The sequence below is a fragment of the Melanotaenia boesemani genome, chromosome 8 (assembly GCF_017639745.1).
Source record: "Melanotaenia boesemani isolate fMelBoe1 chromosome 8, fMelBoe1.pri, whole genome shotgun sequence".
NCBI classification, from domain to species: domain Eukaryota; kingdom Metazoa; phylum Chordata; class Actinopteri; order Atheriniformes; family Melanotaeniidae; genus Melanotaenia; species Melanotaenia boesemani.
Window position 1 is genome coordinate 28111751 of NC_055689.1, and position 25723 is coordinate 28137473.

General features: G+C 38.6%; 1 protein-coding gene across 1 annotated transcript in view; it reads right to left on the reverse strand.

The window, feature by feature from the left end:
• Window positions 1–25723, reverse strand: part of LOC121644962 (contactin-associated protein-like 4) — a 103596-nt gene that overhangs the window by 34083 nt on the left and 43790 nt on the right. The window contains exons 4-10 of the mRNA XM_041993228.1: window positions 17561–17708; window positions 16908–17111; window positions 11545–11720; window positions 11238–11384; window positions 8655–8922; window positions 6697–6846; window positions 6219–6390 (exon numbers count right to left, since the gene is read on the reverse strand). Of these exons, the coding sequence (XP_041849162.1) occupies window positions 6219–6390; window positions 6697–6846; window positions 8655–8922; window positions 11238–11384; window positions 11545–11720; window positions 16908–17111; window positions 17561–17708 (1265 nt within the window). The remainder of the gene's footprint in view (window positions 1–6218; window positions 6391–6696; window positions 6847–8654; window positions 8923–11237; window positions 11385–11544; window positions 11721–16907; window positions 17112–17560; window positions 17709–25723) is intronic.

A 25723-nucleotide genomic window follows, 5' to 3' on the forward strand; every position in this document is an offset into this window, starting at 1 on the left:
ATTTAAATATACAAAGGGGATACAAATAAAAGCTGTGTCTTTGCACAAAAACACACCACTACAGTTTTAATGGGTCATGACACAATGACTGAGAAGATTAACTTTGGTGTGAGCCTGCATGTTTACTTATTTATTTATTTTTATTCATTTTAGGAATATTGTGCCTTCTTAGACTAAAAAGATGATGGTTTTCTTCCTTATCAAAAAGTCTGATCCTAACCCACTCCTGATTCAAATAAACACACACACAGATGATCCATACATCTATCATTGAAAACATGACATTGATAATCTGTCATATTTTTCTGTAGAAATGTAGATAACCACATTTGAATGGATAGTCTGACAGCAAACAACCTCATTTAATAAACACGCCCATGTGCAATAGCCACTGGTCCCTCGAGAGTGTCCGTTTACACAGTGAATCACGCTCTATTAGCTAGCCACCTTACAATGCCTTATGTTCCAAAATGCCAATTTAGCTTAACAAAACCACATTCAGTGTCCAACCCTGTAGAGACTCCCATTCACATCTACAGTTTGGTCCACAACAAACACATTTGTCCTGTGAAAAAGGACCCATGGAAGTTCAGAAAATGAACAAATGAAAAGAGGAAGAAGAGGGGAAATTAACCAACAAAAAATCTATTAATTTAGGAAATAAATAAGACAAAAAAGCTAAAGATAAGATGGCAATAGGAAAAAATTATGACAAAGGATGGGAAATGTGGGGAGATGACGAAGAAGAGGAAAATAAGGAGGGAAATAGAATCTATAGCAAGGAAAAAGAAGAAAGAACATTCAAAATGGTACAGAAGCTAAGGAAGAGCAAATATATTGGAAAGAGCAGCAAGACTGATGCTGTATCAAATGCTGAAGAAATAAGTAAATTCTAGATCATAAATATCAAATAAATAAATCAATTATCAACACCAAAATAGCAGAAATGATCCCTATAATAATGAGAAAAGACTGTTAATCTAAATCAAGCAGGAGGAATAGTAGTGCAGGGCAGAGGACAGAGGCTGAAGCTGAGTTCCCTGTGGAGTTAGACTCAATTTATGCTGTTAATGGTGTGTTTCCTTTGGCTAATAATAGTCTTTACTGTTTGCAACAACACATAAATGCACACAAGTGCACACATACAGTAATAGCCCACTCTGAAATATGGCACCATATTGAGGCAGTGTCGGTGAGTCCATTTTCCACCTGACTTTACAGCACAATATATCCCATGAGCCCAAAATTCAATCAGGAGGATTACGGTGAGGGAGTATAAAGTGTACTAGGTTATTTTTCCAGGTTTGTTCAAGTGAGAAGTCAGATCTGTAGACCAACTGTGGTCTGTTTAATAAAGATGCAGAAGAAACAGAGCAACAACTAATTAAAATCATTCAAGCAGTTTCTCCTTATCTAGTATGTATATGTGGTCACTTCAATATTTTGCATGTTCATATTTACATGAAGTTACTGTGTATGTGGTGTGAGTAATGAAATTAAATTAAAAATACCTTATTTATCCCAGAGGGAAATTAAAATGGTGTAATACATAAAAAAATAAAATAATAATTAATTAGAAAAAGATTGTGCCTTGTTCTGGAGGGTGATGGCTGTGGGCAGGAATTATCTCCAGTATGTTTCTCTCTTGCATTGACGTAACCTCACACTGAACACACTGTGTTCTTTCTTCACTGTTTTGTGTATAGGGTGTGAAGAGTCGTCCAATATTTTCTGCAGCTTGTGCAGCATTCTTCTCTGCTCCAGCTGCTCCAGAGTTTTCCCCTGAAAAGAACCAGCTGATTGCACTTCTACAACACACTTATAGAAGAACATCTAGATGCAGACACTGAATGATCTTAGCTTCCTTAAGAAGAAGAGTCTGCTCTGTCCCTTCTTGTAGACGCTTCTGTGTTACATTTCCAGTCCAGTCTGTTGTCTAGCTGAACTCCGAGGTACTTGTTTTTCTTCACCATCTCCACCTCTTCTCTCAGGATGTAGACAGTGTTTTATCAACAGCAATCATCTCTTTTGTTTTGTTTGTGCTCAAGATGTGGTGATTGTTTCCGCACCATCTCACAAACTGACCTACCAGTTCTCTGTACTCAGCTTCTTGTCCATAACTGATACTCCCCACAACTGCACAGTAATCAGAGTATTTCTGCAGATGATAGGACTCAGAGCTGCATTGGAGGCCTGAGGTGTACAGTGTGAAGACAAAAGGTAAGAGTACAGTTCCTTGTGGTGCTCCTGTGCTCCTGAACACAATCTCAGACACACAACCTCAGTCTTACAAACTATGGTCATAAATTCAGGTGGTGGTGGAGGTGTCCACCTGGAAATTATGCAGTTTCTCACCTAACAGAGCAGCTGAATTGAATTAAAAACACTTGCGAAATCAAAGAACATGATCCTCAAAGTGCTGCCTGATTGGTAAAGATGAGAGTGGGCTCTCTGAAGCAGGTAGATGATGGCGTGTTCAACCCCAAGCCCATTATGATAAGCAAACTTGGGTCCTGAAAGTTGTTCACTAGCTTATTGAGGTAAGCCAATATCAGTCTCTTACGGACTTTCATGATGCAAGATGTTAAGGCAACCAGTCTGTAGACATTTGGTTCAGATGGTTGGGATGCTTTAGGTGCTGGAACAAGGCAGGATGTTTTCCACAGCACAATAACTCTTTTCTGACTCTGGGTGGCATTGAAAAGGATCCAACATAATTTCTTCTTCACCTGACTGCAGGTGTCTGCAGGTGATGTTGAACTTAACATATTGAAGAACATGTTCAGCTCATTAGTCCTGTCCATACTTCCTCAGGCCGATCCCCCTTTAACTTGAAGCCAGTGATGTTTTTCATTCCTGACCTGCTGGAGCTGACTTTCTAACTTTTTCCTGTCCAATTTGCACTTCTTAATCTTTGTTTTAGGTTGGTTTTAAGGCGTCTTCAATATTTCTCCATCCATTTATCTCCATCTCCATCCCTGAAAGCTTTCTAAGTATGTGTGTTTCCGTCTGGGCTCTAGAGGCAGGTTTATAATTGCCCTAATGTGTCATTAATTGTGCTGCTATTTGGCGTGACACTAAAACAGCAAATGATTGGTTCTGCTCCTGTTTCTTCCCTCATTTGTGTCTCTTCTCTCTTGAGATCCAAAATGAATCTACAATACTTTATTGTATGACACTGCAATTCATGCATTCAGAAAATATTCATTCTGAATCTATAATGGAAGATAGTTGCATTATTGTTTGTTCACAATGTTGTTACTCAACATTTCTTGACAAAGAATCACATGACCACAGTTATTCAATCTCAGTTTTGTTTAAAATGATTGATACAGTAATTAACATAACAGAATAATTTCTTTTGTTGTTTTCTTCATGTGTATTTTACATTTAAATGACAATATAGCAGTTCCTACTTTTAGGTCATTTTTTTGGAAATAGCATCAGTGACAGTGGTATGTTGTGTTTGTTTGCCCCATTGTACAGCACACTGCATGCAAGCACAATATAGCACATTTTACACTTTTTCAGTGTTTTATGAATCAAACTAATGCCAGTAAGACTTTGTGGATACAGTGCCTGCAAAAATTATAAACAGAAGGGCAAGAGGCAATTAGGACTTGGAATTAATTCTCAATTAAAAGAATCTGCCATATTTTCAAAGTTAACTCCTTTAAGTTAGCGGAAGGTGTCGGACTCAAGGATGAAATGGAATCAAGTTCTTGTGTTCTTTTTGGTTTTTCTTTTTGGTCTTGAACCAGTTATTGGTTCAAGTGTCTCTCATGGTGGGAGACCTTGCACTATATTGACATACGGCCTGTTGGTTATGACGAGGATGGCCAAGTGGTCATGGCGTTGGATATATGTGTGTGTGTGTCAATTACTCCTTAATAACAAAAGCAAAAATGTTTACTTATCTTGCCTGCAAAAGTTATAAATAAACAGACGGATAGGGCTAAGTAGAGCAATTAGGACATTTTCTACATGTTTAAAACTTCTACCAGTGAGTACAAGGTGTTGCACTCAAGATGCAATGAAATCAAGTTCTTGTGGGTTCATGCGTCTCTTCTGGTAGTTACTACTGGGAGCATACCGGAAATAATCTCATATGTCTCCATGTCTCACCATACAATGACACTAATGTGTCATGTGCTATTATGTCCCTCTGCAAACAATTGCATTGATCAGATTAAACTGGTTCCTGTCACAGTGTTGATTTCACACCACCAGTTTCTACAGTACAGTTCTGATCAACTTATATAATGGAACAAAATTAGTGTGCTTAATGCTTTAGAGAACCTCTTAATTGTTGGGTTGCTTTATTCTACAAACATATCACTCTGTCATCAGAGAAAATAAAAGAAAAATTATTTGTATGGTTCAAGGCAACAAAAATGCTGTTTGACAAAGCAATCAGTGATGGAAAAAAAAAAATCTTTTCACTCCAGAAGAAGACATCTGTTTGATCCAACAAAGCTGCTATTGTGCACTGTCAAATCTCCTTCATAATTTCATTTATCGTTTTGCTCTCCACAATATTTTATTTTTTGTTTAAAATTGAGTAAACAAAAGAAAAGGCATGGCTGACGTCAGGAAACATAATTATCTTACATCAAGCTCCTGCTCAGCATTTTGACATTTTTATATTCAGAAATGTCCACTAGGTCTGTGCATGTGATGTCAGATTGCTAATAAAATCTCTTTTACAAGACTCATCTTTTCAGGTCATCTCCTCAACACATTTTGCTGATATGGCACTTTGATATAATGACCAAGACAACTGAGTGATTAAGGCATTGGACTCAAGATCCAATAGTTGTAACCCCTTGTGGGTTCTCACTCCTCATAAGGTAGTAGTTTATTCTCCAGCAGTTACTCTTGACTATGGATTTATAATCTAATATTGTGGATAAGTAAGCAGTTAAACTGACCAATTTCTAGTCAAACTACATTCTAGGTTCATGCCATGGTTGGATTTCTGCAGTACATTTTCCTTTAACAAAATATTGGGCGGCAGTGGCTCAGGCGGTAGAGCAGGTCGTCCAATGATCGGGTCGGCGGTTCGATTCCCGCTCCCGCAGTCATCTGTCGTTGTGTCCTTGGTTAAGACACTTAACCCTCCTTGCCTCCAGTGTTGGCATCGCTGGTGTATGAATGTGTGGATGAATGTTCGGTGATGGTCGGAGAGGCCGTAGGCGCAGACTGGCAGCCACGTTTCCGTCAGCTTGCCCCAGGGCAGCTGTGGCTACACACGTAGCTTACCATCACCAGGTATGAGTGAGGAGTGGATGAATAATGGATTCACAATGTAAAGCGCTTTGGGTGCCTAATCCATTATTATCATCAAGGCCAACGAAATGTTTTGGAAACTTTACTTAAAATATCTTCATATTATTTTTTCCCTAACCAATGTTTCATATACCACGATCCTTTTTCAACCTGTACCTTCTTCAATTCTGTGTAGAAGCTCTTTTAAAACTGATCTAAGGAGGTCTGATCCTTTCTTTCTTTCTTTCTTTCTTTCTTTCTTTCTTTCTTTCTTTCTTTCTTTCTTTCTTTCTTTCTTTCTTTCTTTCTTTCTTTCTTTCTTTCACCTTGCACATTTACACAAAGTGTATAATTTTGCAATGCATTGCTTTCCATGAAACTCCAGGAAAAGCACAGCTGATATCTTTTCATATGTTTCTGTTTCATGCAGGCATTTCATTTTCTCATTGCAATTCTCATAAAAAAAGAGATAGTTAAACACTTAGTTAGACTTAAGATCAAATTAGATTAAATCCTTCGTTGTTTTCTTTTATCAGCTAATTTTCTCCAAAATATCTGCAGTAAAAGACAGCTTGTAATTCAGATAAATCAACTACTTGTATACATTACCTCCATCTTGTAAAACAGCTTGTAATGAAGACATATAGTAGTTGGAAGCAGTTTGTTTCTAGCAACATCTGCAAACCACTTGTATTGTCAAGTGGTTAAGACATTATACTTGATACATAAAGTCCACAAATCCTCCTGTGATGTCACAATAAACATTGGTAACTAGTTTTAATGCAGGAAGTGAATGTGAATTTCTACAAAAGTCAATCAAGTATTAACATAAGTAAAGTTCTGAGTTACTTTGGCTTAAATTTATTTTATCATATAGGTGAGATTGTTTCTGCAGTCAAATATTCAGGCAAGTGTATCTTAGTGAAAGTTTTCTTTTGAAAAAAACTAACCTGTCTATGATCCCACACATGTCAATCTGCAGGTTGCTGTAGTTTCCCAGCTGCTTATGTTGCACCATGATCAGGTTCATGTTTTGTTTGCCCACAGTCAGTAAACGCATGCATCCCTGGAAGACATGAAAGGGGTTTCTGCAATCCTGACTGCCGTCTTCATCAGGACAACCTGAAGAGAGGACACTCAGTTAGAAAGAAATATCACAATAAGATGGCTTAAATGGACAGTAATACTCAAAATACTCTCAAACACCCTGTGTTGAGATATAGAAAATGACTCAAAACAGTTAACTGCAACATTCTTCTAGAATTTTTTTTCTCCAGTTTCTTGTATTTTCTTAATGCAAAATCTTTTTCACTAAACTATTTTTAGATTCTACAGAATTTCCAGCATTCAGCCATTCCCACAAAGCTGTTCGATACTAGAAAAGTTTTAATTGCATGGAAAGTTTCAGCTGACTGCTTCTTCTCTTACCACCAAAGAAGAGGTCACTTTCTATGGTGATGGGAAACGATGGGCTGGCGTGAGCTCCAGCTCCATCCTCTGTATCCACAGAGATGGCGAGATGACCTCGTTTGGAGTGAAGTTCCACTGAATGCCACTGACCGTCATTGAGAGCAGAACCTGGCAACCAAATACTCATTAACAAACTCTGAAAAGCTGAAAATTACATTTTTTTTTCTGCATGCATTCATGGGAACACATCAAAAAGGTCCTGCAACAGATTTTCTTTCCAAAAACTAAAGCCAAGCATTGGCACTAAAGCAGTAATGAGCCAATCATTTATCCTATCATAGCCCAGCCAGCCACACGTGCACCAAATCTCTGAGTGGAAGCAGTTTTTAATCATGGTTTTTATAGTAAAAAAAACAAAAAAAAACAATAACAGCATTGAGGAAAATAGTATAATTGTAGAAATTGATTGCAAAAACAGCAAAAGTAGGGCTTCCCCCCCCCTACATCCTCTGTTTGATTGACTTGTACAAAATACATTTAAGGCTTTGCCAGTCTTATGTATCTGTGTGTTGTTAAAGGAGTAGATCAATATCTAATTACAGCCTCCTCCATTTTTATCTCAATGTCAACGTTTTGCTTAACATGCTTATGTCATCTTACAGTGCCACCTGCTCTCTGGGGTCATGGCAGATGTGCCACCAAAGGTTTAGCAGTAAGACTATTACCATAACACTATTTACAACAAGGTACATAGTCCCCTTTAATATTTGCACTGTGTTAGCTGCAATGTCAGAATTAATTAAAATGTGCTTATGCATCCCTGTTGGTTCAGTTCTCACACTGTAAAATAAATGTTTAGTTTTCTACACACCTTTTCCATTCTGCCAGGTTGGTGAGCACTGGTCTCCTGAAAGATTCCACCTTATTTCATTCCTCTGTCAACATGCAGATTTGCTTAGCCTGTGTAATATGTCTCCACCTGAGTAAATCCTGAATTACATGGAATGATGCAACATGTTTTAGACCTGGCTAAGTAGCTTTCACAGCTGTGTCTTGACATGCATTTCAATAGGCTTTGTAATGCAATGAATGTGAATATGTGTGAAGTGTAATGACACCTCCAAAATCCAATCACTTGTTCCTTATTCCAGTTCGGAGATGTTCTTAAGATTTAATCCAAATCTGTCCATAACATTTTGAGCAATGTTTCCAACAGACAGACACACCCTCTACCTGACCTCCATGCAAACAATAATCCACCAACCAAACACTTTACATCCTGTTCCCTCCTAATTTTTCACTGTGTATTTAAAAAATGCACCCAGCTGACATTCTGGGTCCCACTGCAGGTGTTTCTAAGGAGACTGTATACTAGCATACCCATAAAGATCCCAATACAGCAAATCTTGGGACCCAACTTTTACTGATTTCTTCAAATTTGGGTGACTTGTCAACAAATGTCTTAAGGGAAGGATAAGCTCTGCTTCTTGTTCCATTATAATTGCTACTGTATGACATACCAAGAAGCTTTATAAATTTGTGGGACTGATTTTTTAATTTGATACATGTGCATTAAAACTTCCTCTTTCATATGACTGTTGCTATAGCAACTAAAGGTACATTATGCTGAGGCTGCCTTGTCAAAAACGGTTGGCTTTGCCAGCAACAGTCATGGAACAAATTGACAGAAACTCATGATAATCTAACATAAATTATAAACCTAGTTTTGACTAATATAATCAGAAATCAAGTCTCAATCTTTACAAAATGTTTGCAATAAAAATGAATGGTCTTGGCATTCAAGTTAAGAATATTGCTTTCTGGATGTTTTTATAGCCATCTCATACTTTAAACCTACATTATTCATAGTTTAACTAAACATATTTAACATTTGGGGAAAATACCGACATAAAAAAGTCTAATTATTAACTTGTTATTGACTGGGCTCAGTATAAAAGAAATGGTATACTACTGACCTGCACTAAGCTCCAGCAGCGTTCTGCCACCTTTATGGATCTGCAGGCGGAGTCTGGCATCACTCAGGTATAACCAGACCACACCCCCTTGCAGAGGGAGATTAAAGGTGAGCAGAAGCCCAGCCTTGTTCCAAGTCCTGAACTGAAACCCGACAGACGAGACCCCTGGGGAGGGTGCCATCGCCCCTGGCAGCTGGAGGAAACTCTGGGGCCCAAGGAACGTTACGGCAACAGAAACCGGCTCAGCACAGGAAAAGGTGACATTTCCCTGAAAGAAAAAACATGTGCAGTAAAGAAAGAGTGAGTGGGGCAGAAGAAATGATTACCAGAGAGATAAAACAACAGGAAACATTCATTTTAATCAGCTGCAGAGGGCATGTCGATTTGCCCTCATGTCAAAATGATCTCATCTGCAAGTCCCCTTAAGGAGGACATTTGTATTACCATAATGATACCAGCAAAGCCTAGGATAAGATTAGGGAAGCACAATGAAAATACCAAAGTCACCTTGCTTGGAGGTAAAAGAGATAAAGAATGAAAATGAAATAAAGAGAGAACACAGCAGTATCTTGACATCTGTGTTACAGTCCATTGTCTTGAGTAGTGGTGATGACACTGAGTCTATTGCTAAGGCTGCAGCCATAATATATTACAGGTCCTACTCTGCTGGGAATTCCAGCCTGCAACCTTTATAACTCTGAAAACACAAGTGACATCTAAAAGTCCTTTGTGGTACACTTACAGTGATGTGGAATAACTCATATTGGAGGGGGCTGTGTTGCCACACAACAAAAAAAGTTCCTTCAAAAACCCCAAACACTCAGAAAAAACGTCTTCCACCCACACTTTTAATTTCTTTTTATTAATGCCTCCTCATAGAGCTGCGAGAGCACCATTTAGTCTCTGTATTAGAACTTTACGCCCTCTCCTCAATAAGTTAGCTCCTCCAATTATATGAAGGTTCAAATGGGCAAGATGTGAGAGAATTTGTTCATATCTAAGTACCTGTGCTATATTTAACTAGCTTGACTTTATAAACCCTGCAATGGGCTGGCAACCTGTCCAGGGTGTAACCTGCCTCTCCCCTATTAGTTGCTAGGATTGATTGGGGTGGGCTTCAGTCACATTCTGTTTTGTGTTTCATACGCACTGTTTTGAATGATTGGTTAGCATTTAATAAAGGCTCAAACCACATCAAGAGGAATATTCTGTTAGTGTTTAAATGACCAGAGAGAATAAGGACATGCACAGTCTAAAGTCGTTTGACACATTTTGCTATTCTCGTGCGATTGAAGCTCAGCTCTTTAAGATGACAATTAAGGAGCCCAAAGATTATCTTTAGAAAAGCACATGATGTATAGATAGGCAGGTACAGGTAATTAATGAGTTTAGACTTCTGTAATAATAAAAATCTCCCTTTGTTCCTTAAGATTTTTTTTCTTCTTTATTTAAATTTAACTTATTTTTATTTTTTCTCTACAATCTCATCAAAAGGTTGGTCAAAGGGAATGCTGATACTCTCAGTGTAAGTGTTCATAGACTATTTATCTATGTAAAAGTGTGCCATGTGAATAAAAAAATGATAAAAAGCATTAAAGACAGCAAAACAATCAGAAACACTCAGTATGATACCTCTGGTGTAAATAATAGGGTGGTAAATTATGCTCATTGTGTCATAAATATAAAGCAGCACATAAGCCAGGAGCTGTATGTGCTGCACACTGTATAAACTACAGAAACTAAACTGACCTTTGATTAGCACCGTCCTGAACTGAATTAGCTCTGAGCTGTAATAATATTGATGTTTTTCAAGCTCTCAGAAATGACACAAATGATAAGCTCAAAAAAAGTTAACACACTACAATCAATGAATCTGAACTTAATCAAAGAAAACTAAATTATATTTTTTTCTGTTTTTCAAGCTAATTCTAGTTTAAGTGTTTCACTAGCTATCTCTAATTTAGCAATAGGTTTCTACAGTTAACTTTGATCAGTAGCCCTCGTTTTATAACCATGGCATGCTAACATAATAGTCCGTTAACTGAACTACCTCAACCAAGGTGAAGGTCATGTATTCGGCGGGGTGGGTTTGTTTGTTTGTCTGCTTGTTTGCAACATAACTCAAAGTTATGGACAGATTTTGATGATATTTTCAGGAAATTACAGAAATGTGAACAAGTGATTAGATTTTGGGGTGATCTGGATCACCACCTGTATCCAGGAATTTTTTAAAGGATTCTTTACTATGAGGTGATAGAGATCATTTTGCCATTAGAGCTTCCAACAAAAAAAAAAAAAAAAAAAAATACAATGGCTTGGTGGAGGTCTGTGCTCTCTGAGTGCTTCTAGTGTTAGCTTGATTTTATAGCTGTTAGTCAGCAGTTAGCTCTTTTGTTTCTGTTTGAATCAGGGCATGTTTTGTTGTCAGTTTCCTTTTTGCAGATTCTGTAGCTTGCAGTTTATTTAGATCAGTAATTAACCTGGGATTAGTACAGTAGTTGCTTTTAATTAGTTTCATTCTTTACATTTAGCATACCTTTCTGAATTTGGCTACTGATAACAGGGAAGGATTACGGAACTTACCACTACAGTGACTTTTTGATCATTTTGTTTAGCTAGGTCTATCAGGTTGAGACCATTGTACAGCAGGTTTTCAAGGCAACCATAGAAGTTCCTCCTTGAGACGACTGGCATCTGGGGACTGAGACCCCGAAGTGTCCCCACACTCAGCTGCATGGAGACAATAATGTACAAATGCATAGAAGATTATGCTTACATGATATAAAATGGAACAACAATATTTGCAATTTTATTGTGTATCTATAGAAGTGTTGGACACTTTAAGTGTAAGAAGATTTCACATACTATCTGTATATTTGCTTCATCAAACCTGTTTTATATCCCAGTGGCTAAACTCTGTGGGGATTCTAACCCTCTCCGTGTGTTTATCCACAGTTAGGTTAAGATGGAAGCTTCTCCTCTCCACTGCCACATAATGCCACTGCTGATCATCCAACAGGCTGCCAAGGGATGCATAAAGCTGGGGTTCAGTGGATGAAGTCCTATCTGGGAACAAGGTGGACAAAAAAACAAAACAGTAATTGATAAAACTAAATAGAGTAGGTATTTAACCTTCAGCCTAATAAAAATATCTCTGCTGCTTTGAATATTTAAAGTTTCTCAGCATCCTGCTGGGAGGATCACAGCGAGGTCACCCTTCTCATCTCACAGGAGGCTACTGAATACATCTGCATACTTGTTTAGGAAAACTGAAGTCAAATATGTCATAATGCTTAATATGAAAAACTGCAGAGATACATCATTAATGATAAATGAGCAACAGCAGACCCAAAGTGAAAATACTTCCACAAACATTCCCAAAAGGACCAAGTATGAAACTTTCTATTTCTACTTATAGAAGGAAGAAAAGAAAGAGCCAAATACAATAATCCATTAAAAATGTATTAGTTTTTCATATGGGAGCACCAATATTAACTTCACAAAGAAAAACAAAAAGTTTGGGAGAAGTCAGACAAACACTTCCTTGATATTTTGTGAGAAATTATATGGTCTTTTGCTGCAGAGTGAATAAGAATGCTGACTTCATCCAGAGTGAGAAAATTATAATTTTGCAGTGTTTGATTACAGTCTGTCTGGATAAATAGGATGAGGCAGTGTTGTCAATATGAAAGGAAAGAACGCATGATTTGAAAACTAATAAGATTTCTTTACTGGCACTGATTACTGGAACAATTATGTTGTCAAAGGTAGTGATTAAAGGAAGCAGACTTTATGATTAAGTATTTCAGTGAATGATTTGATTATAACCTGAATAACTGAAAAAAAAACCCAAAAAAACAATGCTCAATGCTACAGATCAAAGGGCAAACAATGAAGGTAAAGTCACATTAATGTCTATAGCCCTGTGTTTGCTGTGTTCAATCAGTAAACAGACTTTTTACTTTGCTCCTCAGGTGGAAAAAACTACCCAGATTCTTTTTAAGCATCAATAAAATATACAACAAATGGTTTAAGATTGTCTGTAGTCCAACAAATTAAACAAATCCATGAGTTAGAGTGTTATTTGCATAGCAATAGGTTAACTGAAAATCAATATGTTACTTCCTGAAGGATTCGTGAATTTGTAGAGAAATTTTAACAAGGATGGTGTCAATCGATGTGAGAACTTCAAATGTCAGTGTAATGCTGGCACAATAGAAAGGTCACAGGGTCTAAAAAAATCAAAACATCTTTAATCATTTAAACAGCGGCGTGAACAACAAGATTTAAATTAGTGAATAGTCTGGAGAACTGCAATAGCCCAGAAATTTGGTGGTTGCAAATTTGTGTGAGATAAGGCTGTTGCTAACAAGAGAATACTCTATCAAATCTTTACATAAAAAAAAAAAACAAAACATTAAAAGCTACCAGCGACTACAGCATAGTTGATCATAAGGGTAAGGTTAGGGTTAAGTCACAAGGGTTAGAGGAATTCTTTGTTTTTTTTTGGTTTTTTTGGCATCATTTCTGCAGCTATTCTAAAAATCTTTGTGAAGTAAAACTGAATCATATCCTACCCTTGGTTTCTGGCGTTCAAGAAATCTGATTATACAGGAACACATGAGATGAGATGACTTGTAATAAAACAACATTGTATTTAACCGGCTCAATGACTTTTTGAGTGAAAGTGTCAATCTTGACTAATTTCTATCAAGATTCCGACCTTATCACAGCACTGAAACAGCTCTGTTGCTGTTCTGTTCAAGTACCAGTCATAGTTCTGCTGGATGTCAGTGCTGCGTTTCATACTGTAGATCACAGAATCATAGTGCACAGGTTGGAAAATTTGGTTGGACTTTTTGGAGGGGTCCTTAATTGGTTCAGGCCCGATTTAGTAGGGTAGGGTTATTTTGGTAGCTATGAATCTGAGTGAATGGCCATAACTTGTGGAGTCCCCCAGGGGTCAGTTCCTGGACCTTATATGTTCAATCTGTGTTATGCTCCCTTTGGGTCAAATATTTGAAAACTTTGACATCAATTATCACAGTTATGCAGACGATAAACAACTTTATGTCACTAGACAACTGCAGCCCAACAGACTTACTGTGTCATTGTCTGGAGCTATAATTAAATGAGGGAAAACGCTGATATAATTTTCTTTATTAGCAAAGAGAAGAAAGTCAGCATTAGTAAACACCGTGTGACTCAGGCTCTTAAAAGCACTGACCAAGTTTGTAACCTGGGTGTGTTGATAGACTCAGATCTGACTTTCAACAAGCATGCTGGGTAATGGTTGGATAGCTCAGTTAGCAGAGCATCTGTCTTCCATGCTAGAAACCCACGTTCAAATCCCCCAGGAGAGGACTATTAACACCTTCCAGCTGGGTTCTTAGACAAGACCCCTACTTGCTACTGTCTAACCACTTTCAGATGTCAGTTGCTTTGGATAAAATTGTCTGCTAAATGATTGTAAGTTGATATATGCACCTTTTAGCCAAAAATTATGTTGATCAAACATTTAATAAGTGGGTGCCCCACCTTTTCCTGAAATGAACAAGGTACAAACTTTATTTTTGATATGTTGTTATGAAGAATATAAATCTTTCAGCAACATCTGAATTAAACTGATTGATTTTGTGAAAAACCACAGTGATGGAGTGATGAAGATTACTACCAACACCAGCCTCTGCTGTGACCATTTTACAGCAGGTAGTTTTACAGGTGTAAATGGGATGAATGGATAAATATTGGTAATGCTATCTGTCCCATTCTATGGCCTTCATCCTCCCACCCTGTAAACATTTAAATCCACAGCGTTGAGGGTACATGCAGATCAATGAGTGTAAATTCCCTAGTATACTTAGTTCATTGTAACTTGGTGAACAGCTGTAATTTGATGAGATTCTGTATATTCAGTGTATCCAAATTGTACAGTTCACTTGCAGAAAAAATTTACATTTTCCCAGATTCTTCTTCTTATTATTATTATCCTCAATATTTATTGTTTCTTTACTCTAAGATGCTTTAATTATGTAAAAGAGATAAAAAAATAAAGATACAATAAAACAGTGACACATATAACTTAAAAGCTTTCAAAAGTCAATATGCAACTAAAAACATCCATAATTCTTAAAAGCTTCACAGTACAGTGCACTGTGAACCAATTAGTGTCTCTCCAAGCTGACTCAATGTGAGCATCATCGATTTATATAACAGCTCAAAGGACAATTACACCACAAATTTGAACTAAACAAACACAGTTCTCTAATGGCCCTGTTTTCCAGCATTTTTCTTGCTGTCATATGACCATTACTCTGTGTCGCCTCTTTAAAGCAAACTGTGTCAGTACCATAGGGGTCAGTGACAGATGTGTTTGTGTTAGCGAAACAGAGTGGACCATGCGTGAGCTCAGGGTCAATGCGCAAAACAGATGAGCAAGATTATACAATCTGTAACCTAAAAAGACAATGCTGGGAAAAACATTAAGAAAAAAAGGAGTGAGACAGACAGAAATAATGAACAGCAGAAATATGAAGGGCATCTAACTAAGAGACCAAAGTACTATACAAATTATTGTTGAAAAAGAGACAAAAAAACAAGAGAAGTGACAAGTATGGATGGATAATGGTCTCCTTTGATGTGGGAGAGCTGGGGAGACAAACAAGGACATGGAAAAACTGGGAGGGAACAAAGAACGAAGCAATAACAGAAATGCTGTTTTGATACTTCCAGCACTTTGCAAAATCTTTTCAATCTCTGTTCTGTCATTTTGGTGATCAGCTTTAGATTTTTATTGCCGAGCTACAGTCTCCATTCCTAATAAATAAGACATTTTATAGGGACTGACATATGACATTTTTATCATTATTTTAGCATTAAAGGCATACTAAGAAGAAGAATTTTCCTAAAAATAACAACACTCATATTATTGTAGCCATCATATGACAAGACATGTGCATTGATTCTCAACAGAGACATGCTCCTCTGCTTGTATATCCCTTGCTTTTATTAATTTAGGATATTTTTGGGACATTTTGAGAGTTCATCCATGGGCAGAAGAGGTGGAAACATCAGCTTATGGCAACATGTACTGTAGGTATGAGAATTATAAAAACACTGCAATTGGTAGAAACTGGAAAATTATATTTTAGTTCTCTGATTTACTCTGTGACCAAACTAGTCTCAGCTCATTATTTTATTGCAACTTTACCTTTTTTTCTGTCTCACAAACAAGCACAGTTAATGTAAATTTGGCATCAGTGAAAGAGCAAAAGATATTCCCATAATGAAGTTGGTTAAACCAAAAAGGAAGAGAGGCAAATGGATGGAAAGATGAGGAAAAAAAGAAGATGTAAAAGCGGAAGGTGTGTTATGAGAGTTAGAGGAAGATGAAGAAGATCGATGTATTGATAAGGTATTTTTATGGACAGATGGGGCTCCTGGTGAGAGGTGTAGCAGATGGTGATGATTCAGCATGCAGTCTGAAAACCCCTGGTATAACTCTACTTACACACACACACACACACACACACACACACACACACACACACACACACACACACACACACACACACACACACACACACACACACACATTCCTGGCATACCTCTGGTCTTGCAGAGTCCAGCCCTAACACATGCTAGAGTGAAAAGGTACGATCCATCATGGCTGTATCTAGACCAGGATGCAGCAGCAAAATGGGCACTAATCAGGATGAAGGGTGGAAGTTGGCAAACTCATTCATCAAATAATAATTAAAAGTCTCGTTTGGCTGCTTGGTGACACAAATGGAAATAATACGTTGGTTTAATAATATGTATTTTTTAATAACTAATCTGATCAGTTATTAAAAAATATTGCATGATGTTTTCATACAAAACATTTTTAGTTTAGATGTCACTATTGATAATATGATTATGATACAATTATGTTAATATTACTTGATCTCATTAAATAAAATCAATATGTTAGAAGTTTTAGAAAAATTCTGACAAGGAGAAAAAAGTAAAAACACCGGAAATTGTCTCAATAATATTCTGTCTTTCGAGTTTTCCATTGATATCATAATAATACTGTTATCTATTGGCCACAATAACAACAAAAATAAAAATGATATAGTAGCTTTAATGCCTTTAGGTCCCACCAATCCTATCAATAAAACCTGTTTATACTGAGATTTTTGCTAGATTCAATACAATTGATCATGTTGTAGAATATTCCAGTACTATTTGGTATGTGTCAGTGTGTTGTACCTTGTCTGACCAGTAGTTGTAGCTGTCCTCGCTCTAACACCAGACTAAGATGGTGTCCTTCCTGCCCCTCTGCCTGCAGTAATATCCCAGAATTCCTCAGAGTTTTAAACTTCAGAGTAACAACATCTCTGGATGTCCACCTCGTCCCAGGACTCAGCCGGTAAATCAGACCACTGCTGCCATCAAAACTTACCACATTGGAAGCTGATAAACCAAAAAGAGACAGAGCAAATTAGAGCTTTAAGATTATAATAAAGTATGTTATGTGTAAAAAGGAAAGATAAAGGATTATTAAAATTAAATAAGAGCTTAACCAAAAGCCTGACAATGAGAATTAATCAAAATATAATTAAAAAGACATTATTAGTGCAGGCATAATGCTCTGTTATATAATGTCCAGAGCCAGCAAATCTTTGTTTATGTTTACCACCAACTGGTGATCGATAAGTCTATAAAAACACTTGCAGAACTTGACAGTTCAAGTCCAGCTGGCAACTGAACCATGAAACTTTAGGAATGTTTAAAATGGACAAAGAATAAACACTGCACTCTGAATACAGGATTAAAAGGGCGGTTTGAGGTGCCATGAGGATGGTTTCTAATAAAAAAAACCCTGAGAGTCCAGTCAGTGTAGTGAAGAGGATAGCACTCACTGTAAGGGCATCCATATGTCTCCAGTCTCAGTCCAATTCGCCCGCTGGGATTCCAGTCTAGAGGAATGAGGCGAAGGAAGCGAGCGACCACAGTCTGCTGCAGCTTGTACTGAACCACACTGTCTGCATTACTGTTACCTGGAAAAGACTAAAAGAAACAATATAACACGTTAACAGACTGCAATCATTGTATCTATCTATCTATCTATCTATCTATCTGTCTGTCTGTCTGTCTGTCTGTCTGAAAAAATATAAAAATCAGCCTACTATCACCTTAAGGATATATCAATGGTAAAAGATCTGGTGTTTCAACAAGACTTAGAAAAACTAGTCCATGCTTTCATCTTTAGTCGGCTTGATTATTGTAACTGTTTTTACAGGTTCTACCTAAAAAATCAGTTAGACACCTGCAGCTTATTCAGAACTCTGCTGCTCGAGTCCTCACTAAGACCTCTGAGGTCTTTACACTGGCTGCCTGTCTGTCAGAGAATAGATTTTAAAGTTCTACTGCTGGTCTATAAAGCTCTGAATGGTTTAGGACCAAAATACATCAGTGACCACTTGACCCAGTATGAACCTGACAGAACCCTCCGGTCATCTGGATCCAGTATCTTATCGGTTCCTAGAGTTAGAACCAGACATGGAGAAGCTGCATTCAGCTTCTATGCTCCAAATTTTTCAAACAAACTACTGGAAAGCCTCAGAACAGCTGAAACACTCATTTTATTCAAATCCAGATTAAAGACCCACATGTTCTCTGCTGCATTTCACTAGTTTTTATTTAGAAGTTTTTTAGGCTGGAATCTTTAAACTTGATCATGTTTTAATACTGTCTTTCCCCACACTGGAAATTTATTTCTTGCATTTTATCTATTTTATTTTAGCCTTTTCTTTCTGTTTTCGTTAAATAATTTCTATTTCTTGTAATCTTTGTTTTTTAATGCACTTGTATTGCTCTTTGCACTCTGCTGTAATGTTTTATGTAAAGCACTTTGAATTGTCTTGTACATGAAATGTGCTATACAAATATGTTTCCCTTGTCTTTTTATATATCTTTTTACCCTTGATATATTCTTAAGGTGAAAGTAGGCTGATTTTGTGATTCTGTGCCATTAAGCCATTAAGACATGGAGTATATATATATATATATATATATATATATATATATATATATATATATATGTAAGCCACTAAGACATGAAGAGATTTTAGATTAGTCTTATAATCTTTTACTAACCACTGTTGAAGGGATGACATATAACTAGTCAAGTGTTTCATCAGGTTAATTCATTCCTTAATGTTTTAGAGCTGCTGATCATCTTTTTTTCCTTTTTGTTTTCCCAACTCTTTATTTTTTATTATTGTCTTTTATCTATTATTATCTTTATTATCTTTACTTTTTTATTGTATTTATAACACTTTTAACATTAGCATGTTGTGGTCAATGGTTTCTAAACTTTTCCTGGTTTTGTTGGGTTAATTCTCAGTTTACCTGCGCTACATGCTTTTGTAAAGCTTCTATATGTCTACTTGTTTTTGCTTTTAGTTGCTGATTTACTTTTTAGTATATGCTTTCTTTGTTCATTCCAGTTAGTTTTGCTTCCTGTACTTGATTCACACTAGGTCGTAATTGGCTAATTGCCACACACCTGTGTTTTGTTAGTCATCAACCACCTTTGTATATATACTGCTTGAACTCCTTTGTTTTTTGACAGGAGGTGTTTACTTCAGTACTGGTTGTTAGTTCAAATATCTCTTAAAAAAATCAAAACAGTATTCTGGTTGTTGAATTGAAGTGAATTGACCTGAATTTCTCTGCATTAGGATCCTCACTTTAACCACTTCAGCATTGCAGACATTTGCTCTTGAAGAAATTTGGACACAATGTAGTCATGTGTTATGCATCTTTATCACAAGATAAACAGATTACCTACTCCATGATAGATCATAACTCACGGGACCCAAACCAATAATCTTCTGCAGGACCATAAATCCCAGTATGGGATTCTTCTCAAATAGGAATTTCAGTTTTAAAGGCGGTTGTTGTTTATTTTTTTTAACAATCTCTTTGTCAGTTTACAAATCTGGCACGTGAACATGAAAACATCTCTTTCAGACTCTAGACTGAATGCCAGATTAATTGCTCTTTATTACCTTCCATCTCTTCCATGTTGTTTTCTCTTATAATTATAGAGCACCCTTGAAGTTGACATGTAGGTTAACCGGCTTTTCCACTGCTGAAACAATTTCAGACACATAATTAACTTATTAATTCCTCTGTTACAATGAGAGTTGTCTATTCTACTGATGAAGTTAACTGCTGTTGTGAACATAAAATTGTGTATGTTATGTGTGTGTATTTGTGTCAGGATCATGGCAGATGGCATTTAGTTTAACCAAAACTTAAAACCAGTACATGATGCAAAATACTGCACATTACAGTGTTTGTTGTACATTATATGTAGGTAGTATAGTAATAAACTTTAGAGCTGGGCGTAACGAATTAAGCCTTCCTTTTAAACCAGAACTGACTGCAGCTTTTACTCGCAACTGTTTTTATGTTGATATGAATGCATTTGTTTTTACTTGCCCTCAAAATAAGTTGAACCTTGTGAGTAATTTTACTCTTTAAAAACATTAGATTGTAAGAGGACAGTAGAAGTTATGGTGAAACCGTGTCATATTGTCTCATAAGTCCATTCAAGGTAGAAAAAAAAAAAACAAGTCATGGAAAAAAAATTGGAAAGACAAAGAACAGACCCAGTAAATATTATGTGGAACTAACGGTTCTACCATCTACTTTCACTGACTCATAGAGGTTCAGAAACAATGCACAATGTGACTGGCATTCTGTAGTTTATGTAGTGTATGAGGTCAAGATGTTTTTAATCTGCAAGAGCTCTCACAGAGAAGATCCTCAGCACCGTGATGAGCTGAACTCCCCTGCATGAATATATTGCCACATTTAAAATGTCATCTCTGTAAAATAAAAAATGGTACCCTGAGGAAATGTTTCTACTCACACTGGGTCACACTGGATTTTACACAACTGTTGGATTTAATTTGGAAATACAGCCATTAAAGATAGAAGAACAGGCTTAGTGTGCAAACAGGATGCCACTGTTTACATTCTGCATATCAAGTTCAAAAACTAAGTCACCACAGTTCAGCGCCACAGTGATGGCAATGCTATATGTGCTGACAAAAGGATATGCAATGATAAGCAATGCAAATTAACTCAAACAAATCATACTAGAATTAAACAAATGGAAAACTCAAATGGCTTTCACTGTCCATAACAAATGAATACCCCTTTTTAACACTGGTAAAAAACAAAAACAGAAAAACACCTGCAACATCGCAGCATCCAGTCCTGCTTTAAATGTGTCTGCAGTAATCGCAGGGCTCCAGTTCCAAACAGCTTTGGGATCATAACACCTCATTTTTACAGAGGATGCTGCACTCAGGCCTACAACTGTGAGCACAACTCACTTTTTCTTGACACAGAAACACAATGACTGCAATGTCTCACATCGGAGCTTTTAAACTTAAAGCAATAACTCATGGACAAAAGAGATGAGATTTATTGATTTTCTTTTTTTTTTTATTCTTGCCTTATAAGGAAGCTGGCATTTCGAACTCAATCCTGCTGTGTGGACTGATGTCCACAGTCCAATCAAAAATGATAAACTAGCCAATTTATCTCAGATCTGCACTTATCAGAAATCACTGTTAAACACGTCTTAAAGTACACAGTGTTATCCTAACATGTTGTCATAGTTAAGGGCTCACCCTCTTTAGGCTCATTGTAGCCCAAAGTGAGTTTTCTGCAACAGGAAATGGGTAAGGATCTAATTAGCTTGTTTTAGTATCTTTGGTTATAAGTTATGCTGCATCCTTGCATTCATGGTGATGTTTCTTGGGTCTGCAAAAATGGTTAGGTAGGTTGGAAGTCAGTCATATCTGTCAAGAGCAACAGCAATCTGCAACAAAAGAATCCTCCACAGCTAGAAGATCTTATGATAGAAACATAATTTACTTAGATTTATGGTTGCCTGGATGCACTTGAGTCTTTTTCAGGAATGAAAGTTAAGATTAGCTGTTTTTGACTGTAGACTCTGTTTGTGTCCACTGGAATCAGGGGTAAGAAGAAGAAAAATGAAAAAAACTTGACCAGTTGCTGACAGAAATGCTGGTGAATCATTTTCTTCTTCACACACCCATCAGACTGGGATTTTTTCTGACTGAGAAATGAAACAACCCTGACAGTGGTCCTGTATGCCTGTAACAGCCAGAAAAATGGGGTTGGTGAACTGTCCCCTGGTTAAACAAGGAGCTGAAAACAGCTTATAGAAAGATCTGAAATGACCTAACTAATTTCAGCTCTGTTCTCTGCTCTGCTCTCCTCAACACAGCAATGAATGAAGCATTGGTGGTTGTTACGGCCCTGCTTGTCATAGACAGCTGTGGCCGTTTGTGTTGTAATTAGGGGCTGCAGAGCGCTGCCCTGAGTGGCTAAGGCCAGCCACTTTCCCGCCCATGTTGTGCACTGGGTGTGTGTTGTGGTGTTTAAGTTTAATTGTGATTAGTTCTGTGTTGGGTTAGGTTAGCGTGTTATGTTGTGACGACGGTCACCTTACTTTATGGATCTGCTGCTTTTTATTTGGTTTTAGGTTTCACCCCGAGTTGCAGTTATGTTGTGGGTTGCACTCGGTGGATTTAGGGAGATGTTTGGGTTGCTTCTTTCAGCAGGTCCGCTAACCCCAGCACTTGTTTACTTTGTGTATTTTCCGTTACAGGTTTCATTCACCGTTCACGAGTTTTAATAAAATATGCTTATTTTAAATTAACCATCTGTCCTCAACGTTTTTATTCTTTGTTACACCCTTCCTCATACCCCTGAAAGATGGGTCGTAACAAGTGGGGGCTCGTCCGGGAGCTTTCTTCTATTGTCACCTCGAAGGTTCACCCGTGGTTTGCGCGGTGAGGATGATTTAGCCATTTATTTTGAGTTTCTCTTCTTGTGGTTGTGTGAATGGGAGCTATTATTGTGAAGGGCTTCCATCCGGCTACTTCCGGTGGAGACCGGCGGGAAGGTCTCCTGCCGTGTGGTGAGTTCTCTCCGTGTTGGAGGTTGGCATCTGGCAGCCGATGGCTCCATTGGGAGTGTGTGTGTGGGAAAAGAGATGGTGTGGACTGAACTCTTGAGTTGCAGCTTTTGAAAGGGCGCTCTGGCCTAGGGGCGACCCGTTGTACGGCGGAGGACGTACCTCCCGAAGGTCGGGAGGGTGAAGCAGGAACATGCCTGTAGTCCTCCCCTGTTGCGCCGTCTTTTGTTCTGACACCCTAGTGGGGGCGATGAATGTGGGCGGTTGCATATGGAAAGCTGAATGTGTTCAGACACCTCTCCCCGTTTGCTGCCTTTTAGTGTTTGGTGCCTGTTCTCCGAAGCGTGGAGGCGAACTCACCATCGGCCCTTTTTTCAGTAGCTGGATAGTTTGCCTTTGTTTGTGTGTGCACATTTCGGTGGTGGCTGTGTGAAACCCCACAGCTTTGTCGCTTGTGTTTGAGTTCGTACACATTTCGGTGGTGGCTGTGTGAAACCCCACCGTTTTGTCACTTGTGTGTGTATGTCGTGTACGCTGCGGCGGTGGCCGTGTGAGAACCCCACCGCTCCGTCACTTTGTGTGTCTAGTGTGTACGTTGCGGGGGTGGCTGTGTGATCCCCTACCGTGACGTCACCTGTCAAGTGTGTGTTGTGCGTTGCGACAGTGGCTGTGTGATACCCTGCCGCTTCGTCACGTGTGTGTGTGTGCTTTGCGCACTGTCAGGGTGTCCTGTGTTCCTTCCGTTGAGGTAGTGGCTGTGTGGTACCCTACCTTTTTGATTGTGTGTGGGAACAAGCAGGGCCTTTTTTTGTGTAGTTTCAAAATCCTTTTGGGGAGAGATTTTGAAACTTTTAGGAGGGGTGTGTTACGGCCCCTGCTGTTTGCAGACAGCTGTGGCCGTTTATGATACTAATTTGGGACTGCAGAGAGCTGCCTGGAGTGGCTGAAGCCAGCGTCTCTGTCCCCGCCCCCTCTGATTGGCATTCCCCGGGACCAGTCTGGCTGCAGCTCGTGTGGGAGCTCAGGCTGAAAAGGCTGCAGCCGAGGCCGGTCTGGAGGGGAGAAGCCAGAAAGGCTCAGGCCGCTTTTCCCCTCACATTGTGCACCGGGTGTGTGCGGGTGTCGCGACAACCTCTTTTGTCACTGTGGGTGCTTTAGGGGTTTAGTTCTGTGTGGTTAGTTTACTTTGTGTTTGTGTACCAGCTGGGCTAGGTGGTATCCTTTTGTGTGGGCTGGACAATTCGAGCGTAAGTAGCGGGATGGGTCCTGCTGGGTTGATGTCCCTAGTCCGGGACGGTAGAATAGTCCCAGAAGGTTATGGCGTACCACCTTGTTCTCCGTGGAGAACATTTTGGGGCATGGGCTGGGTTTGGAGCAACACTGCCAATTGTGTTTTTGTTTTTTGTGTTTTTGTAGTGTGCCAAAATCCTTGAGGGAGGATTTTGACACTTTAGGGGGGGTGTGTTACGGCTCTGCTTGTCATAGACAGCTGTGGCCGTTTGTGTTGTAATTAGGGGCTGCAGAGTGCTGCCCTGAGTGGCTAAGGCCAGCGCCTTTGTCCCCGCCCCTGTGTGATTGGCAGCCCTCTGGACCAGTCAGGCTGCAGCCTACGGGGAAGCTCAGGCTGAAAAGACTGCAGCCGAGGCAGGTCTGGAGGGGGAGATGCCAGAAAGGCTCAGGCCGCTCTCCCCCTCATGTTGTGCACCGGGTGTGTGTGTGTCGCGACCACCTCCCTTTCACAATGGGTGCTTAAGTGTTTAGTTGAGTTAAGTTTACTTTGTGTTTGTGTTAGAGCTGGGCTAGGTTAGCGTTTTATTGTGTTGTGACGACGGTCACTTTAGTTTATGGGCCTGTTGCTTATGTTTGGTTTTAGTTTCCTCACCGAGTTGCGGTTGTGTCTGTGTGTGCACTCGGTGAGTGTTTGGTATAGGTTTTGGTTTGTTTCTTTCTGCAGGTCCGCTAACCCCAGCTCATCTTTATTTTGTTTTACAGGTTGCCATTCACTTTCACGGGAGTTGTAAATAAATGTGCTTTTATTTTGAAGTAACATCTGTCCTCACCGTGTTTCTTTGTTACGCCCTTCCCTACCCCTGAGTCGGGTCGTAACAGTGGTGGTTTTTGGTCACAACAAGAGACCCTATGGTGAAGGAACTGTGCTGCTTACATATGTATGTTGCACACTGACCCACGTCACAGCATTAGAATTTAACTGAAAATGTTTATTCAGTTTTGCAGGTTATTTTCTGTATGTTTGATAAAATCCTACATACAATCTACAGTGATGAATTCATTCCAAATACACCTGTTCAGGTCACCTGGTGAAAAACCACTATATTTTCTCTTTTAGTTTTGCAAAATTTATCTGTGGACAACACACTCGGAAGTTTTGCCATATCCTTTTCCTTTTACAGTATTTTATGAGGTCTGTCTTCCCATTTAGCCTTCCTAACATTCAACAACACATCTGCAGTATTTCCTCAACAGTGTAGAAATTGAACAGTTTCCATCTGACCCCATAAAATCATTAAACAGCTACATTTAGACTGGTAGGGCTCAGTTTAAAGGTTCTTAAATCCACATCAGCACCTCCAAAATGTTCACTGACTTAAACAGTAACTGTTTTCATTTTCATTTTTATGCATCAGTTTTTGTACACATGTTCAGGATGACTCCACTGGATAAAATGCTAAACTCTCCTGCATACTTATTGTAGAGGTGAGTTCAATCCTCCATAAACACACTTCCAAATAATCTTCTATGTTATCCTGATAGACTGAACATGTGCATAAGGCAGTCCAGCTTTGAATTTTAATCCAACAAGCAAACAGCTAACACTGCAAACTGCACTGCACAGTCTGGGCTTCTTTGTCCCCTCTCCCTGTCCATCAACAACAGCTTCAAGTGTTTTGGCAAAAGGTCAGCACATTCAGCAGAGTTCTTTCATTAGTTCATCCATTATTAATGAAGAGTCAAAGGCTGCTGATGACGGTGATTATCTGTGTTGGACGGGCTGATCCCTGCAGAGCAGCACTATTAAACACCAGATCAACTGTAA